General features: G+C 40.1%; 2 protein-coding genes across 4 annotated transcripts in view; one reads left to right on the forward strand and one right to left on the reverse strand.

Moving 5' to 3' along the window:
* Positions 1-1,571: 1,571 nt before the first annotated feature.
* mppe1 (metallophosphoesterase 1) lies at positions 1,572-10,802 on the forward strand. 2 transcript variants are annotated; one of them, XM_063886807.1, is made up of 9 exons: positions 1,574-2,172; positions 2,307-2,415; positions 3,675-3,778; positions 4,788-4,868; positions 6,138-6,246; positions 6,531-6,590; positions 9,148-9,270; positions 9,397-9,537; positions 9,801-10,802. In XM_063886807.1, exons 1-9 carry the CDS (start codon positions 1,919-1,921, stop codon positions 9,984-9,986), a joined length of 1,167 nt encoding a protein of 388 aa, XP_063742877.1. In that variant the 5' UTR covers positions 1,574-1,918; the 3' UTR covers positions 9,987-10,802. The 2 variants fall into 2 exon arrangements, with proteins under 2 accessions (XP_063742878.1, XP_063742877.1); XM_063886808.1 differs by lacking the exon at positions 6,531-6,590 and having other exon boundaries at positions 1,572-2,172.
* Positions 10,803-12,408: 1,606 nt separating this feature from the next.
* Positions 12,409-18,627, reverse strand: part of gnal (guanine nucleotide binding protein (G protein), alpha activating activity polypeptide, olfactory type) — a 44,301-nt gene continuing 38,082 nt past the window's right edge. For both annotated transcript variants that reach the window (XM_063885525.1, XM_063885526.1), the window contains exons 10-12: positions 17,842-17,972; positions 17,692-17,759; positions 12,409-14,810 (exon numbers count right to left, since the gene is read on the reverse strand). In XM_063885525.1, the coding sequence (XP_063741595.1) occupies positions 14,664-14,810; positions 17,692-17,759; positions 17,842-17,972 (346 nt within the window). In that variant the 3' untranslated portion in view covers positions 12,409-14,663. The remainder of the gene's footprint in view (positions 14,811-17,691; positions 17,760-17,841; positions 17,973-18,627) is intronic.

An 18,627-nucleotide genomic window follows, 5' to 3' on the forward strand; every position in this document is an offset into this window, starting at 1 on the left:
GTAAATACTCTTCATGACTTCAATGTCTGTTGGGAGTGTGGAGCAAACCTGACTGAACATCTGGATTGGATCAGAGATGTTGAGGCTCCACAACCTTTTTCTTTAATGGTTTTCTTGAGACAGAAATGCTTTTTCTCGATCATAAGTCTTGATTTACCTGTAATCACGCTGTCATGTGGCAACTTCCCCCCTCTGGAATGTTGCTGTGCACTGCTCTATTTTTTTTGCTCCTGCAGCTTCCTCATTCTGCAAGTAAAACCTTTCACAAAAAGTGTGTTTTTCTGCAGCTGCGAGGGATGTCTTAGGAGAGAAAGAAAGGGGCCGTAAAAGGCATGTGTGGGAAGAACATACATGAGTGACTGAGTCTCAAAACCATAACTGGTTAAGCAGGTAACTGAGGTTCTGTGATTAAGAGAGTTTTGTCAAAGGGGCTTCGTGTGAGCTTCAAACTCCTCCATGGTTTGAGTTTCAGAGCTGCACACACAAAGGAAGCTCAGGCTGATTAGATTGTGGCTCTTAATCACTTAATCCCATTTGTACTATAGTTGGATCATTTCCATCTCAAGGTATTTGTGTGGACAGATGCAAAGATTTCTTCTTAAATTCATCAATTGTTTTAAAGTTTACAGACAGCTGATCGCTTGGCTTTTTATTAACTCTCCCCTGACAATCATCCCTCCTCTCCACAAACAGTCAAGCTTGCAGGTGTCAACAAGAGAAGGACCGGAAGTGAGCTGTTTTGCCTTAATGTTGAGGTATGTTTGTTTATTTCATTGTTTTTATTTCATTCTGTGGGCTTGTGATTGTTTGTTGTTTTTATTGGTTTATAGTTTATGCTTTTGCTTGAATTATTTGTATTGCTTTTTACTGTATGCTCTTTTTTTTTGCCCCTTTAATATCTGTACATTACTTTGGGTTTTCTTTGGATATGAATGTGTTATATAAATACATTTGCCCTATCTTGCATTTGGAAAACAGCTTAATCTCAGCTTCAGAACCCTTATAATTCTTGTTATATGTTTATGTATTGTAATGAAATTAGCCATTTTGCTTAAAGAATACTTTTACTGCTGACACTTTAATATTGTGCTACTTGTGTGATTTAGTACGCTTTTCGAAAACAGTAGTTTTTAACTTCATGTATTTTATACTTTGATATTGTTTTTTTAACTTATGTAAAATTTCTCAGTTGCTCTTCTTTCATCATTACTCAAAACACATATTGTTGTTGTTAGATTTAGATTACATAAAATGTACTTAATTGATCCTAAATTAGGATTGATTTTTACAGCAGCAGCAATAAAGAGACAGGTAATTTACTGTATGTACATATTAACAAAAGACAAAATACATATCTAAAGAGTACACAATATACAAATATACAGAATAAGTTAGACAACACAATTATAGACTACTACTACTAAAAACACTATAAACAAAGGATATATACATAATAAAGGGTGCAAAGTAGTTGCCGTTTTAAATACAATTGTAATTTTAAATGAAATCAGGTGACTGATAATTATTCTAAACTATAACCCGTTTTATTTTGAAAATCCTATCACCGGAAGTCTGATTTCCAACTTGACTTGGAGAGCGGAGAGTAGACCTTTGGTTTGGAAACAGCGGCAGACTGACAGCTCCTCGCGGCTCTCTCCACGAGCAGAGGATTTTATTTTTTTTACTTTCTATCTTTTATTTTTTTAATCACCAGCTCTCCACACGGATATATTATTTTATTTTATATATTTCTTTGTTGTTATCCGGCGCAGCCTCAGAGCGGCTTGCCACGATGAGCATCACACGGCTGGAGACCTGAGCAGTCTTCGGGTCTGGAAGAGAAGATGCCTCATGGACCGCTCCATCACCGCCGCCAGTGCGCAAAGTCAGGGCATCCGAGCCTCCGAATAACGCAGAAATGCCGAGGTTTAGCGCCAGATGGGTGTCGTTGCTGGTGCTGATTCTCCTGATCGGTGCTTTGTTCTACTGCGAATATCTCATCTACTTTCCCACCATCCTCAAGTGTGCCTGGCCGAAGATCAGCCATGCTCGAGGCGGTGGAGAGGGCATCGACGGCCGGCCGCTGGACTCCACATCAGTCCGCGCTATGGTCCTGTCAGACACCCACCTCCTGGGAGCTGTGGGGGGACACTGGTTTGACAAGCTGAGGAGGTAGGGATTGTCAGGGTTTTTTTTTCATTCAATCCATCACTCTTCCTTTATCCATCCGTCTGTGCTCAGGGGTCTGCAGGAGTGTAAACAATAACAAGCCATAACGCTTACTTGTTGTCTCCAAACACGCACAGGGAATGGCAGATGGAGAGGGCTTTCCAGACCGCTTTGTGGCTCCTCAAGCCCGAAATAGTGTTTATTCTTGGGGATATTTTCGACGAAGGCAAGTGGAGCTCGCAAAAGGTAAGCTTTTTCTCTCTGTGCTTTGTCTGAAAACCCACTGTGCTGACTATGATGATGATGATGATGATGATGATGATGATGATGATGATGATGGTGGTGGTGGTTGAAGAAGAGCAGAGGCCGATCATCATCATTTTGTAACATCCAGGCCTGCAGGATTTTAAACACAACATTAACAACAGCAGCTTCTCATCCCCACATGCATCAGGCTTTGTGATTGAAAAAACCTCCTTTGGGAATTCTCACTCATCCAGTGCTGGACTGTCAAATGGGGATCTGTCAACTCAGACAGAAGAAGGATGAAGCACGGAGGAAAGCTTCATTATAACAGAAAACAAGCGTTCAGACTGTAACATCTGCACTAATCTACTGTGTTCCCCTGTCAGCTTCCTCAGTCATTTTCACTCTTGGTTGACAGCTCTTGTGTAATTTGTATTCTGGATGTTTTTGCAAGAGGAAGCACACAAAGCTTTTGAATTTGCAGAAGGGGAAATACTGAAAGTGGGTCTGCTGCCAACTGTTTTCATCAGGAATCAATGTGTCAATTAATTTCTTGGCTGATTTGTTTACACGTCAGAAGAAAAATGTCTGTACTGATTCAAGATTTCATCCCGGAGTTGCTTGTTTTGTTTGAAAAAGGGCTGCACCTACACAGCATCTTCATTGTTTATTAATCTGTCAGGGATGATTAATTATTAGTCCACACTTCATAAAATAGTGATAAAAAGTTTCCAGACCTTTAAGAAACTGCGTCAAATTGCCTTTTGTCTCAGAAATTGTCCACAGAAAAAGTGGGAAATCCTCCATTTTGGTACAAATATGAGAAATTAAAATAGTCATAATAGGGCCCCTTTAAAAATGATACAAAAAGTAAGACAAATTTGCATATTTTATAACGTAATTCACCATTTTGCCTGATAATTGACTTCAAAGTCGAATCAATTATTATTTCAAGTATTGTCAATTAATCATCTGTCAGTCAGCTCTAATTAAAACCAGCCTCAGGAGTCATTTAGAGGAACATCAGTATGAAAACATCTCGTAGCTCTGATGCAATTAAAGGCCTCCTGTGTGCGCCTTCAGCCCCTGCAGGTTCAACATTAGATCTAAATCAAAGCTAAGCCACCCATGGGGGCTGCTGGGCGACCCTCAGAGATCCCATTAACTCTCATGAGCATCCCATAGGACTGTTGTCTTATTAAAGGCTGTCCCGAATCCTGCTTCAGCTGCGTGTTTGTGTTGTTGTTGTCTCTCCGCAGCACTGGGACGACGACGTGCGGCGCTTTCACAGGATGTTTAGACACTCCACTGACACAGAACTGGTTGTGCTGGTTGGGAACCACGACATCGGCTTCCATTATGAGTGAGTGACGTTCTTTTTATTGCTCAACCTTTAGTCTATTAAACCGGCTGATCAGGTTCAGGTGGATTCAGATAACATTGAGCAAAGTTCAAGGAGTGTGTCACAGAATAAAAGACTTCGATTGTGCTATTAGTCACTTGTCAGAGCTCTAAAACACCTCAGTGTGATGATTTTATTTCTATTGAGATAAGATCATAAATAGCTGCCAGAAAAATGTCAATAAATCCCTCCTCCTATTACAGCGCAGACTCAGCAAACAATGAGGACAAAACAACGGTCCATAACCTACAAGGGATTATTTGCTGCTGAGTCAATGAGGAGGTTCATAGATACCTCTAAGGTCACTGAGGTGTTTCGTTTTTGGGATGTCCTTATGTTTTTTATATTCTCAACAAACCAAAAACAGAAGTTCAAAGACAAGTGAATACAAAGTGACTCAAGGTAATATAGAATACAATGCAAGACTATCAATTATAGCTGCAGTAAAATACATAAGAGATTTATTAAAAAGTCAGCTGGTTTCCAATTTGGTTTAATAAAGTTTGTTCCTGAGATACGGCGCATATGTAAAAAAAAAACGGGCGCCAGTTTTTTTGCATAAACAAATCTGTATGAAAAAAGGCCCTGAAAGCATCACCTGACGTTATAATGCATTGCTTGCAGAGATCTTATTCAACATTGTGCTTATTTTAGAGCCTGTATTGGATGTCATAATATTTCAGAGGTGTTGTGTTTGTTGTTCTCACCCCCTGAATGTAGTACTATTTTGTGTCAGGATCTTTGTTCTTCGAGGCAAATAAACAAAACAAATACCAAAGGATGCCCAGAATCATCCTCCAGTTCAGTGCATGCCTGTGATTCAGAAAATGCAGACATGAATGGGTTCTTATGTGCACTGATCAGATTTGTGCGCTGGAAGAGCTCTAATGTAACACGCAGACCTGACAGACTGAGCAGCAGGTTGCCCGTTTGTTTGTTGTTGTGACGAGCGCGTTGTGTCTCCCTGCAGGATGGACTGGTTCAAGCTGCAGCGCTTCGAAAAGGTCTTCAACGCTTCCTCCACCAGGATCGTCACCAAAAATGGAGTCAAGTGAGTGACGAGAGGATGCAATTCACACGAGGACCCTGCAGGAATTTAACTCAGACGGCTTGAAGGTCACAGATTTAATCCATTTGCTCAGTCTGATGTAGAAAAGTGATTTAATACAAGAAAACTGGCAGTGAAGTGTTCTGCTTACAGGTACCAAATGACAAATTGCATCCCTGTTCCCACACTGTGCTGCTGAAGCAAGCACATTATGGAGCCCTGAAAGTTCTTCAAGTGTGTCCTTGAAACTGAAAACAAGTTTTAAAAAAAGAGCATCTAATTAAGCTCCAATGCAAATAAACTACTTTCAAGAATTATATTATATTTGGAGAAACAGATTTAGGGCTTTGAATACTGTGAACGTGGGCAGCAGCAAAATGTATTTAATCCTCCTAAAAAAAGGCCCATCTAAAAATAATCTGCTTAAATGTAAACTATATTCATCATATCTTCTCTGCCTTACATCACGTCAGCCAGCCTTAACAGACAGGGAACTGAAACCCTTACCCATCCACCAGACTCCATTGAGGAAAAACTGTCATTTTACTTTGTCAAACAAAGAAGTTGCCGGACTTTCTAGCATAGATTCTTTAGTGTGTTTTTGTGGGACTCTGTTGAATCTAATCTAACCCTTTAAAACACCAAAGTAACACAACAACACTAACTGATCGAGGCAGCAGTAAACAAGCATCTCCCATGATCTGCAAAGTAAAATAGTTGATTTTGTCAAAGTAGTCTGGTGTCTTTGAAACGTACATGGATATAAAGACTTCAGTTTCCGCTCGGAAAGGGCTGTTTGTTGGAAAGATAAAGCGATGAAAATATGTGAAGTAAAACTGATATTGATTTGTTTATGTGCCCAGAAAGCATTTCCCCTGCTGCCCCTGTCCACAGCAGTACAAAGCATATTCAATTCAGTATTTCTTACTGTACATATTAAACATATTCCTCTTTCTATGTTTGTATGCACCATTTATACCACAGCAAATTCCTCATATGTGTAAACCTACTTGGTAATAAACCCAGTTCTGATTCTGATTTATGCTAGTACTCCTGCCTGTTCCTCCAAACTGAGAGGGAGCTAACCCTAATCTCCTGTATGTAAAACACTGACTCTGGATAAGTAGCCTACCCCATATAACCCCACTTAAAAACATCCAAACCAGCCCATGAAAGCAGTCAGAATAAAAACTGCATAATGTGATTTATCTCTGCAGCTCTTTTGGACTTTGTGCCAGAGTGACTGAGTTTTTTTCCCCTCCCTCTGTTCAGCTTCGTGCTGGTGAACAGCGTGGCATTGCACGGCGACGGGTGTCCCATCTGCCAGTCGGTGGAGAAGGAGCTGATCAAACTCTCCAGAGACCTCAACTGTTCTCTTCAGGTGAGGAAAACATGTTTCACACCCTGTCACGCTGTCAGCCCCTCCAACACACTCGTGAGAGAAACACAGTTAAGCTAAGCTGTACCTGTATCAGGTGTTGAGTTCTTTTAAAGAGTGTTTTTACAACTTCAAGCGGCGGCTAAATGCTTTTGTGTCTTCCTGCAAACTGCACAGATCTTAAAATAGAAAGAACAGAGAGATGTGAAATAAGAACGATGTTTGAAGACGCATGGTGGTTTGTGTAAAAGACAAACGATGAATTCTTTATGTCGTCTGTTCTGCAGAACTCGGGCAGCTGTGAGGGATCGCATATGTACCCGCCCACCCCCCCCATCATGTTACAGGTAATCTGCAGCTCCCCTCTGCATGTACTGAGATCCTGTACTCAAGTAAAAATAGGAACACCATCGCCCCAAAATACTCCTTTACAAGTTCAAATCCTTTCACACTGTATAGAATATTATTATTTTCTGTCATCAGCAATTACGATTAATCCATTTTAATGTTGTTATTCAACATTGAACCAAGGTGAGATACTGTTGACACCACTAGGTAGTTGAGTAGCATATTACCAAGTCCTTTACTCAAGAAATATCATCATTTCGCCCCAATTTTGGATGGATTAGGTATCTACCTATCTTAAAAATGCTCCATTACAAGTAGAATTTGTGAAAATAAATGTTACTTAAGTATAAAACTGAAATATGATCAGCAAAATGTACTTTAAATCAAAGTAAAAGTACTCACTCTGCAGTATGGATCCTTTCTCCTTACAGAATATCATTCCTTTCTTTCTAATTTTTGATGTTTTAGTTAGATACTTTATACAATATTTCCCTGTGAGATGTAGTACAGTAAAAGTAAAAAGTATCACACAATCGAAATACTCAAGTAAAGTACGAGGAAATGTACTTTGACCACTGCACATACTGCATTTGTTTCTGAACCCGTACAGCACACAATGCCCCTCAGAAGCTCTGACAGAGGAAATAATGGGTGCTTAATTAATTAAAGGATTACGGACACCAACTCTGTAGATTAACAGCTTCCCTGGTCACTGGACTGTCCCTCCTTGAAGTGACTCCATCACTATTTTACACATTCATTGACTTCTGTGGCCAAATGTCCCTTTATTCCCAGGCTGTTTCCTTGCAAATCGTCATAGATTCACACCGCTGGAGCTTTATGTTTTCTTTAAGGCCTGTGGATTCTGTCATTCTGTACATTGTTGAGAGCCTTCCTTATAGCCAGAATAAACAAGAGGGGCGATCGCAGCGACCAGCAGATGTTTTAATGTATACACACACACACACACACACACACACACACACACACACACACACACACACACACACACACACACACACACACACACACACACACACACACACACACACACACATATTGTGTTAAGTCAAATTCAAACATTTCCAAACCAATCCGTTAAACATTTACTCAACTGAGCAAAGACATGTGAGCAGTTGATTTATTGTGTGCCTTCAGTTATTGAGTGAATATGTGTTCCTGTTTCTCAGTTTGGATCCATCTGTTTCTTGTAGCTGTAAATCAAATCCCTTCTGGTTCCCGCAGCTCTATCTACTGGCAGATTAAGTTCAGTGAAAGCTGAAGCATCGCGTTCAAATCTGATTGTTGACAACTCATTTTCTGTTGATTGAATCGTTTATTATTTTACTTATTTAGTACAAAGGCTTTTTCAGATTTGGACATTTTTTCAACAGCTTCTCTGATTTCTTTTTTTGCAAGTAGCAATTTGTCCATATGTTTGCTGTTGTCCCGCTCTATTCCGTCCTTCAGTTTTGTTTTGTTTGTATATTTCGCATGTGAGATTTATTGTAATGTGCCTTTAAGAGAAGTCTATTGATTTGCGAGAATTACCGCCATCTAGTGGCGTTTCGCGGGAGCAGGAAGTGAGTTTGTATTGAAAGCTAGAGTACAGCCGAGTTCTCCGCACATGTCGTTCCTGTGTTGTCTGCCGTTTTCCTCACCTGTTGCACTTAAGAAAGGCATAATCTGTCAATTCAGTACAAAGACGCCCTATTATGGATGCGTATTGATACTTTCGTTTTGTGTTGTTATGGTCGGAATGTTATTTAATCCGTAAAAGCTACGTGTTAGCGTATAGCATTTTGATCGCTATTTGATATGTTATTAGTTGCTAATAAAACCGGAGATTTGTTTATTTTACACATGGCAATACTGTTGAATGTGAAATGTATGTTTAAATTATACTGAAACTATGCTCTTTATTCTTTTTCTATTGTCACAGTTTTACAAATTAAGAAATGGTTTTGCCAGTAAAGCTCAGAAGAATTCCACGAGTGACTCACGAGTGATTACTGAAGCCATTTATGTTTAGCTCGCTTCATAAACTAAAGCATTCAGTTTAGCCGAGGGCAGAAGACGCTCTATTTGGAATAAAATAGCCCACTTAATTTTCTCTCTAACTATGGGGTATCACCCTTGCATAACATAATTACACTTTTTTAAAGTTTCAATATTTATATTTTTAATGAATGTCTCCACTCTTTTCTATCCTTATTACTTTTAGTGTTATTTTTATGCCTTTTTTAGTTGTATTTCTATAAATGATGCATTCTTTTTTTCTTAGCATACTGTATCGATATTTTTCTGTCTTAATATTAAGTTATTATTATTATTGTTGGTATTAATTTGATTGCTCAGCTTTATCTTGTAGTATTTACAGTTTCATTCTGTTATATTTCTTTCTAAATTTGTTCTTCATTTATTTTATTATTTCATCTTTTAATCCTTTACTGTCCTTAACTGTAGATCCACCTGCATATACTGTATGGTACTTCATATATAAAGTTTATTAGAATAAATAGGAAGGTGATCATAACCCTGTCCTCTGTCCTGCAGCACTACCCTCTGTACAGAGTGAGCGATGCCAGCTGCACAGGGCAGGACGCAGCTCCACCTGAAGAGCGCCACCTGCTGTTCAGAGAGAAATACGACGTGTTGTCTAAAGAGGCGTCACAGAGGGTGAGGATCTGCAGCCACACACATCTCCTCTAAAGCTGTTTTGTCCGATAAAAATAAATGCTTCTATCAGAAATGTTCCCGCGTAGAGTTTTTCGGATGATGAGCAGCTGTGTTTTCTGTCCTCAGCTGCTGCAGTGGTTCAAGCCTCGCCTCATCTTCAGTGGACACACACACAGCGGATGTGAGGTTCTCCATGACAACAAGTACCCTGAAATCAGCGTGCCGTCCTTCAGCTGGAGGAACAGGAACAACCCCAGCTTCATCCTGGTGAGCAAAATAAAAATTCTCCTGAAAAATTCCTTCCCTCATTTCATGACTCTGAGTTTATCTGATCTATCCTATAGTTTTTAGCTTCTGGCCACTTCCATTCAATGTTCTTCTTTGCATTTTCTTTGCATATGAAAATGTGTAAAAAGGAACCAAATAAGAGTGTTTTTGGGACGCCCCCTGGTGGCCAAGACCCCTTTAAGCAGCAATACTAACTGCTTATCACCTCTAACTTATATTATCTCTTTGTCTCCCCCTCTCAGGCATCAGTGTCCCCCGGCAGCTACGCCATGTCCAAGTGTTTCCTGCCGGAGGAGAGCACGGTGATCGGGGTGTACTGCTCGGCCGGCGGCTGCCTGCTGCTGCTGGTCCTCGCTCACTGTCTGTGGATGAAAGGCCTGCTGCAGTGCCTCAGCCTCTGCCTGCTGGGGAAGCACAAGTCTCTGTGAACTACATTTCCCAGGTTGCACCAGGAAAGTGCACTGGACTTAAATGTGAAGTTCCTTTGCAAAACTCTTGTTTGTCCAAATGTTTTACGGCACTGTGAAGGACACTCATACATGTTTTTAATGTCTTAAAAAGACTTAAAGTTTATCACTTGTGATATTTATGAGAAAGTAGAGGATTTTGTGCCAAATTGTTGTTAAAAATCATCACTACTGTTAGTTTTATATTCATTGGGAGTGCCAAACGGGAGGAGCTTTTGCAAAAAGAAGTTTTTAAGCACAAAAGAGTAAAAATATTGACTTTGCAGTTAAACTGTGAGTATAAAGAAGTACAATTGTGCCACAAAGTAAGAACAAAATGACTGGAAAGTACATATGTAAATACTCACTGTCTGAAATCAGGTGGTAAAGTCAGTTTCTGTCTCTTTAATGTAAGCACACCGAGCATCTCACCTCCTCCCCTCTCGTCTGATGAAACCCCGTCCAGGTTCCTCGTTGTTTTTACTATGAAGCATATCTGAAAATATTTATTGCTGACTTTCTGTGCCAAATGTTTGTGAGAGTTTTATCCAAATGTGTCGAAACTGTAAATAATGAATGGACATCTTAAGGTCCGTTTTTAGAGTTCTCATCAATCACCTGAAGCCATGTCACTTTATGGAAGAGATTCAAGCACTATGGGATGTTCTACACTGTTTTGAAATGTGGAAATCTGGCACAAGAAAATGGATGTGATTGAAACACAAACCTGTATTTGTAACCCTAATCATGTGAAAAAGATTAAAGTACAAAGCATTGGGCAAATGTCCCTGACATTGAGACATGATTCCTGCTTCCATTTGTCTCTCTGTGTTTGTATTAGAGATGGATCATATGGAAATGTTTCCTGTGAACTTGTACATTTCAAAAGTAGGACACATTGTGACGCATACTGGGAAATATCGTTGTGTTTTAGGTCATTCGTGGTAATTTAGCAAATCAAAGAGCAGCACTATATGTTTTTGTATACGATTTTTGCATCAATTTTCCTGGAATTATGAAGAAATTGGATGCAACATTTTTCAGTTAATCTATTGATCGTTGTTTCTCAAATCAGCTGAAAAATATATAAAATGTATGTCAACATTTCTCAGAGCCCAAAATAATATACAATATGTTACATTTTGGTTATGTTTAAGTGATTAAGCTGAAATAGAAGCTAAGACCTAAAACAATTAAATTATGACTAAATCCTTTTTCCGAATAACCACATTCCAGATAAACTCATTATAACTTGCACTTCTTAATGTTTGGCTTTTCAACTTGTATGAGATCATTTAATAGGATGTTTTCAACTTAAATTGAATCAGCATTGTTGGTGGGAGCCTAAGATTTAAGATTGACTTATTCTATGTAATTGTTGATGAAAAAATGTCTCGTATTTCACGACAAACTGCAATATATCAACGGGCCTTTTTCACAGCAGCCACTAGAAAAAGCAAGAGCGTAAATAATAAAATGAATGAGTTGAATTCCTTTCAGCTGCTTCAGGTTTAGGGTTCTGTTCGTTTTGCACATTGATTCCCTGTCATTGCGATCAGGGACACTTGAATACAGGTGAGCCATCTCTAATGTTGTCAGTAGCACCTGTACTTTTCCTCATATGAGTCAAAATGTCAGCTGTGAAAACCACCTGTATTTACACCATAACACTCCCTCTGTGGTGCCCAGCCCCCCTCATCTCTACTGTAACCTGCAACACCGCATAATAACCCTCGTGCCTCAACAGGGACATTCTTAGTTTAAATGAACCAATCATTTCAGCTTTGTTAATGTTTCTATCTTACACTTTAGCTCGGGTGCTGGATAGCTCCTATAATAAGTTCATGATAAATGGTGTAGTGAAAATAAACACTCGTTTACAGGAGAAGGTTAATATTTGTGCACTTTTTCATTTGAAGAACTACAATAAAAACGTTAAAGTTCTGGAAATGAATGAAGACTTGTTGGTGATGATTCTGGAAGATGTTGCCTAAAATTTAAATATCTTAAAATGATTATATTTTTTGTCCTCTAATGTAGAAAGAAAGCATTTTCCTTTTAACACTGAAATAGAAATGTTTAAAATCAAAACTGTTCCTTATTATCGACATATTTTTACCCTCTGTGATAAAATATAAATCCCCTTGCATTAATTACACAGAAAATTATTGTTTGTATGTTTTCTTTTCATACCAAAAATGGCCTTCTGTAAATTGTCATTTAAATGGTTAAAATGAGAATTCTGTAAATATATTTAGAACTAAAGTTGGGTTTAAAATATTTAAATGCTAAACAATAATATCACATTTCATGGCATTGTCGTCCTCTCAGGGAATAAGAACAACTCTTCTGCAGCTTTCACAAAAACAACGGCAACAAATCTGGACACAACTGGACACCAAGATGGAAATAAAGCAAAGTCCTCTAATGTGCCTCTTTATTTAAAGAAAATAAAAATGTCATTTAATCATCCTCCCAGGCCAAACAAGGTTTTTGCACCTCCAGTCAGTTCACTCTCTTTTGGGGATAGACGTGTACTGTAGCAGAAGAAAAGGCTGATGCTGTTTGTACAAGGAGAAGAGCTTGTCTTGTTGGGTGCTGCTCACACATTCATAGTGCCTGTGCCATTGGGTATGGCTCCAAAGGACCAAAGAATTACTAATATTGCACGCTCTCATTTATTCATCTCCATTCTAAACATGCTTTCCTATGTGTGTATGTATACATATTTACCGTATACATACATAGGTATGTACACCTAGGCACACACATAATTAAACATGTATAATTGTACATATATATTTATATAGACCTATAAATTTACATGTACATACATTTATAAAATTTTACACACAACGCACACTCGCCCTCGCACGCTCACGCACACACACAATGCGTCTGTGAGTCTATGTTTGTTTTATGTACACATGCGCACAGGCACGCACATCAGTACAGATCTCAGACACACTTCATATCGAAAAAACGTTGGTTCCTATTAAAACAACACCAGGTTGCAATTTGGACACTTTCAATGGATTTCCAATGTTTGTTTAAAGCTGTGAAATTCAAAATAAAATTAAAATTAAAAAAAGGAGGAAAAATAAAACCAACAAAAGAACGAAAGAAAAAAAAGGCATGGCGCTGCAACATCTGGTCTTCACTGCAGGTAAGTGGTTAATTTGCATAATGTATACAGGTTTTTAGGATTTTTTCCCTATTTTTTATTTTTTACTAAACAGCATTTCCTTTTTTTTTATAAACCAGAAAAAACTAAACTCTACAGAGAAAGTCCCCTACCCGCAGTCTTCCGCTGCTGATAGAGATTGACATCAAGCTGTACAGCGCAGTCGAAAACATACTTACATCTGAGCTCATTTACAGGTACAGCCATAATCAAGGCACAAAGATCTACAAGTAGATTTGTTTTTCTTTCAATTAAGTTGTACAAAATAATATTACATTTTACAGTCTGTACAGGATAATTCGACCTTGCACAGTGTACAAGTTAACAAAAAAAGAAAAAAAAAAAGAGAACAATACATTTTTCTCTCCCGTCCCTCCACCCCTCCCACCCTCCCCTCCCATCAGTATCTCTAAGCTAAAAGGATGGTTTGTGTGGAAAAAGGAGGCAGGTCCGAGTCCGTGGAGGCAGCAGGGCTAAGGTGCAGAGAGCTCAGTCCCTTTTCCTTCATTTAAATCCTTCTTCGTGTTTCCTGCCCCCCCCCCTCACACTTTTTCGCTCCACACGTCTCTCGGCCGCTCGGTGCGCCCTGCAGCTCGGCAAGCTAACATCGTGACAGGGTAATAAATATTGTGATGCTACATTGTGTGTATGCTTCCTCTGGAGAAAAAACAACAACAACAACAACAACAAAAAAAAATATTAAGGAACCTGATGCAAAGTGCATTTATCTCTTCATCCACTCGGTTCCCCTCCCCCATCCCTCTCCGGGGGGGCGTCGTCCCGAGGAGACGCAGGGCAGAGGGGGTGACGGGGCAAACCAAATAAAATTGTAAAAACAGAAAGGGGGGGGGGGGGGGGGCGGGCAAAGGTCATGGTGGTGATGCCAGCTTTACCCGGCAGGTGACACAAACATAAACACATGCGCTCGCTCACATGGCATTCCTCCTTCACACACACTTGAACACACACACACTGCCTCTACACTGAGGTCCTGTAGGTGTGTTTTCATGTATCCACACCCACCAGTCCAGGTCCAATGACAAAGCCACAAAAAAAAACAGGACACAAAGGGGCGAAAAAAAAAGGAGGTAGCCCAAGGCTTAGTGGAATGACAAAAATCAAGGCATTCAAAAAGGATTAAAAGAAAAGGAAGGAAAGAAACGGCACGCAACAACTTTGTTCCCCAACCTTCCTTTCACATCGGTGAAACGGGGAGGAATCGGTCTCAGAGAGAAAAAAAAAAACGTACAAAAAGCTAAGAAGTTAAGAAGAGGAAGAGGATTTGACACACTTCAGTAGTACTTCATAGTCCTCGACAGGAGGGGGTGGTCAGAGGGTTTCTTTCAGGGAGGAGGGGTGAGGAGTAAAGGAGGAGGAGGAGGAGGAGGAGGAGGAGGAGGAGAGGAGGAGGAAGGGTTCGTCAAGGATGCAGAATGGTGGAGAGAAACACAGAAGGCTGACGGAGGCGTCTCCCATCACAAGAGTTCGTACTGCCGCAGGTGCATTCTCTGGATGATGTCCCGGCAGTCGTTGAACACCCGCCGGATGTTCTCTGTGTCCACGGCGCAGGTGAAGTGGGGGTAGCAGTAATGTCGGCCGTCGCCACTCGCAGTGCTGATCCGCTGAGAAGGAGAGAAGGAGACGGGAGGAAATATCATCTGAGGTCGCCTGTTAGACACTTTTAACCCACAACTGGTGTCTGTGTCCTTCAGTCTTCCTGGCCTTTGTCCTTAAGAAACTTCTGACAAATGACCTTTTTACTTAAATATCACATTCTTTGTATTTACAGTAAGATCACTTCCTGTCCTTCTAACTTCGAGTTTGATCCATCTGTCATTTACCATCATGTCAGTTTCATCACTCAAGTTTGATTTCTGCTGTGAAGTTTTCCTGTGATTTTAAAAGTATTACTTCTTTGGAATATAAACATATATTTTCCTTAGATTTATAAAAAGCCTTACTCAAATGTTCTGATTCTCTCATTAGATTATGTAGTACTATTTATTGTAGAACATTTTCCTCTTAACTACATCATACTTGAAGTGGAAACCATACAAAATCATTTAATCCACAGTCTGGTCATTCGGGAGCATCTGAGCATCTCTAAACAGCTGAGCTGATGCTAATCTGCTGCAACTATATACACATGAACTAACTGTGGATAGGTATTGAGTAGACACACACACAAACACTTGATCTCGCAGGTGTTTACCTCAGGAAATAGGAACAGATTTTGGCAAAAAAGAAAAGGAAATTTCCTCATTTCAACTCCTATGTTCCTACTAAAAAGTAAGGTACCCTACAATAACAGCCATGTATTAGACATTATCAAACCAAACGTGTTTATTAAAAAGGGGAAATGTGTAAGATGTGGCAAAAATGGAAGTTTAAAGATAACAAAAATGACTAAAATTCTCATCAGAATGTTTGGCAGAGGTTATAGTGTTTATGTTAAGTCAGAAAAGTCTGTGTATTGAGTTGCAGAGATATCTACTGAAATGAGCTAACCAGCTAGCCCCAGCCCACCCTGTCCATTGCAATAGCACACGGTGCTGAAAAGGCAAAAGTGATTCAATGAACGGAGGACGCAGAAGAAGGATGAGGCTGAGGGTAGTGTTTTGGCCTCTGCAACTTTAGATTCAGGCCAATAAACAGAATATTAAACTTATCCTACGTTGAATGTACAGTTTAAATGATTTAGTATCATGTACATCAACATGTTATTAGATGAATTTAAACACTGACGAATGAAAGGATGAAGCTATTCTTGGCTGGACAGTAGGCATGGCACGGTTTTGGTGAAAAAACCGAATCGTACGGTTTGCTTGCCACGGTGCGGTGCGTCTGTGCACCGTACGGAGTCCACGGTTTTGTTTTGTTTTTTTTTCTCCAGACGTTCGACGTTGCATTGTAGCCTAATGCCCGTATGTTACCACGTGGTTTTCATTCGCGCGAAAGAAGCGAAAGCTAAGAGGTCGAGGTGTGTCAGCGTGTACAAACATGGCAAGTGGGAGTGGAGAAGGCGGGCCGCCCAGGCCGGAGATAGAGGATGCTCCGGGAGCCGCGGTACGTCATGCCCTCTCGCAGATACTTTGGCACCAATGTGATACCTAAGTTATATGACGAGACAAGGGAGGAAATAGTGACGGAGTTGTCTTTGGCATGCCACGTAGCTCTGACGACGGATGGATGGACTTCTAGGTCCACGGAAAGTTACCTGACAGTGACTGCCCACCACATTAATCCCCAATGGGAGTTACGAAGCTGCGTATTACAAACGCGCCCAATATACGACAGCCACACAAGCGAATTTCTTTCCAAAAAGCTACGATTTTTTTACAACACAGGCAAGAAGCACAAAGCCTTTCCAAGATATAATTCGTGAAGAAGTCACTTCATACAAGGAAACAGGCTGCATCTCTGTGGATGAAAATCCCCTCGCATGGTGGAAGACCAACGCACGTATCCCTATGTAGCAAAGTTGGCACAACGTGACCTGGCTGTCCCAGGTACATCTGTGCCAAGTGAGCGGGTTTTTTCCACAGCAGGGGACATTGTAACTGCAAGTAGGTCTCGTCTCTTGCCAGAAAATGTTGACAAACTCATTTTCATGCAGAAGAATATGAGAATTAAGTGAAAGGGGGAAGGCTGTTTTAAACAGTGCAGTGTTTGGTTCTATTGCAATATTTTTATACTGATTGTGTCTGTGTGTATTTTGTTCGAAATTTTGTTAATATAACAGTGGCACTGGCACTTTAAGTTTAGATACCAAATCCAGCCATATGTTTCAAAGCACTGCACTTTAATTTCAAGTGAAAAAAATACATCCTCACTCTCAGGGATTAGAAGAGTTGTTGATTTTGTTTTCTGTTAGGCTGGTTGGATGGTGGGCTCATATTATGTTTACGGCCTCATGTTCTCATAGGCAATTGTGTTCGCCTGTTCAAAGGACAGCAAACATTCCTGACACTTATTTTGAGTAATAAAGTAAAACATGTTGAAATCATCCATGTCTTCCCTCTTGCTCTATCAAAATACTACCTTTCTGAGATTGTTAAAACAGTGTGCTTAGAGTCAATTGAAATTCAAGTTTGTGCATTATTATTACATTATAACTATAATTTTATACCCTTTTAAATGCTGTATCCTAAACTATGGTTAGTAATAGCATCTGCCTAAGAATATTCTCAGAGACAGGGCTCCTGTTATAAACTGGCTGTTACCAGAATGGCAAGGACCAAGTTGTAATGCATTGCTAAAGGCACTGTGTAATGTTGTGCTGTGGTAGTAAAATCTTTTCAGTGACTATTACAGTGTTCCACTGGTGTAACGGCGTGTATTATGGGGCTACGATAAAAAAGTAAAAAAACACCAAGAACCGTACAAAACCGTAAACCGTGGACCTCAAACCGTGATACACCGTGAACCGTGAGTTTTGTGATCCGTGCCACCCCTACTGGACAGTCATCAACTACACCTCTCCACAAACAGCGAAATACTTACAAGAAACTCGTCTCGGATGAAGAACTTGGCTCTCGTCACTCTCGGGTCCTCACCAGGTTCAGGAGTTGCTAAAAGAAACACAGATTCTCATTCAGACACACACTGATGTAAAGAGGAACTCTAAAGTCTTTATTTCAGCAGGGCACAAACCTTCATTTGGTATGGTGTAGCGAGCATATTCGGGGAAGTAGTCTTCAATTTTGGATTTTCCAGCTAATACTTTCTCAGCCAGCATGTCCTGCTTGTTCAGGAATAATATGACCGATATAGTGCGTAACCATCTGCAACACAACATCAAAGGATGAGTATTCACACGGCATCAGAGTCAACATGGCTATTAGACCCCATTGGTTCAATGCAAAGGATGGAACGACCGGCCCTTTGAACACCTCGGTTTGGTTTTCAGCATAAAGGTGTGTGGATACTGAAAGAAGCGGGGTGTTTTTAGGGGAGTTTTTCTACAGAGGGCGAAAGTGGGAGGTCGTCTTTGAACCAGAAGTTCTGCTGGTTCTATCCCAGCCCGTGCAGTCAACATGTCGATGTATCCTTGGACAAGACACTTAGCCTGAGTTGCTCCTGATGTCCAGCGGTGTGTGAATGTGTGTGAATGTTAGCTCCTAGAGCAAGTGGCACTGCTCTGTATGAATGAGGTGATAACGGGTGAATGACTGGTAGTATTTAAAGCATTGAGAGGTCGGAAAGACCTGATAAAGCTCATATAAGTACAGTCCATTTACTGTTTTATGCTTTTATTGGTAACACACAACAGGATGTTATATGAGATGTGGACGTTGCCTCGACCCCTAAACCCTTTTGATTTTTTAATGACCTGTTTATAGCAGCATGATCATAAGCCTTGTTGAAAAGCAACATCAAACTGGAAAGCTATGCATTATGATTTGACAGCTACAAGCATATTCAGATGACTAATTCTAA

The sequence above is a fragment of the Eleginops maclovinus genome, chromosome 6 (genome assembly GCF_036324505.1).
Source record: "Eleginops maclovinus isolate JMC-PN-2008 ecotype Puerto Natales chromosome 6, JC_Emac_rtc_rv5, whole genome shotgun sequence".
Taxonomy (NCBI): domain Eukaryota; kingdom Metazoa; phylum Chordata; class Actinopteri; order Perciformes; family Eleginopidae; genus Eleginops; species Eleginops maclovinus.

What these genes read in the sequence shown, in the direction of transcription:
- mppe1 (XM_063886807.1), top strand. Translation starts at nt 1,919, where the DNA reads ATGCCGAGGTTTAGCGCCAGATGGGTGTCGTTGCTGGTGCTGATTCTC. An exon ending in GTCACCAAAAATGGAGTCAA is followed by an intron (nt 4,869 to 6,137) that starts GTGAGTGACGAG and finishes CCCTCTGTTCAG; the next exon opens with CTTCGTGCTGGTGAACAGCG. An exon ending in CCCCCCCCATCATGTTACAG is followed by an intron (nt 6,591 to 9,147) that starts GTAATCTGCAGC and finishes TCTGTCCTGCAG; the next exon opens with CACTACCCTCTGTACAGAGT.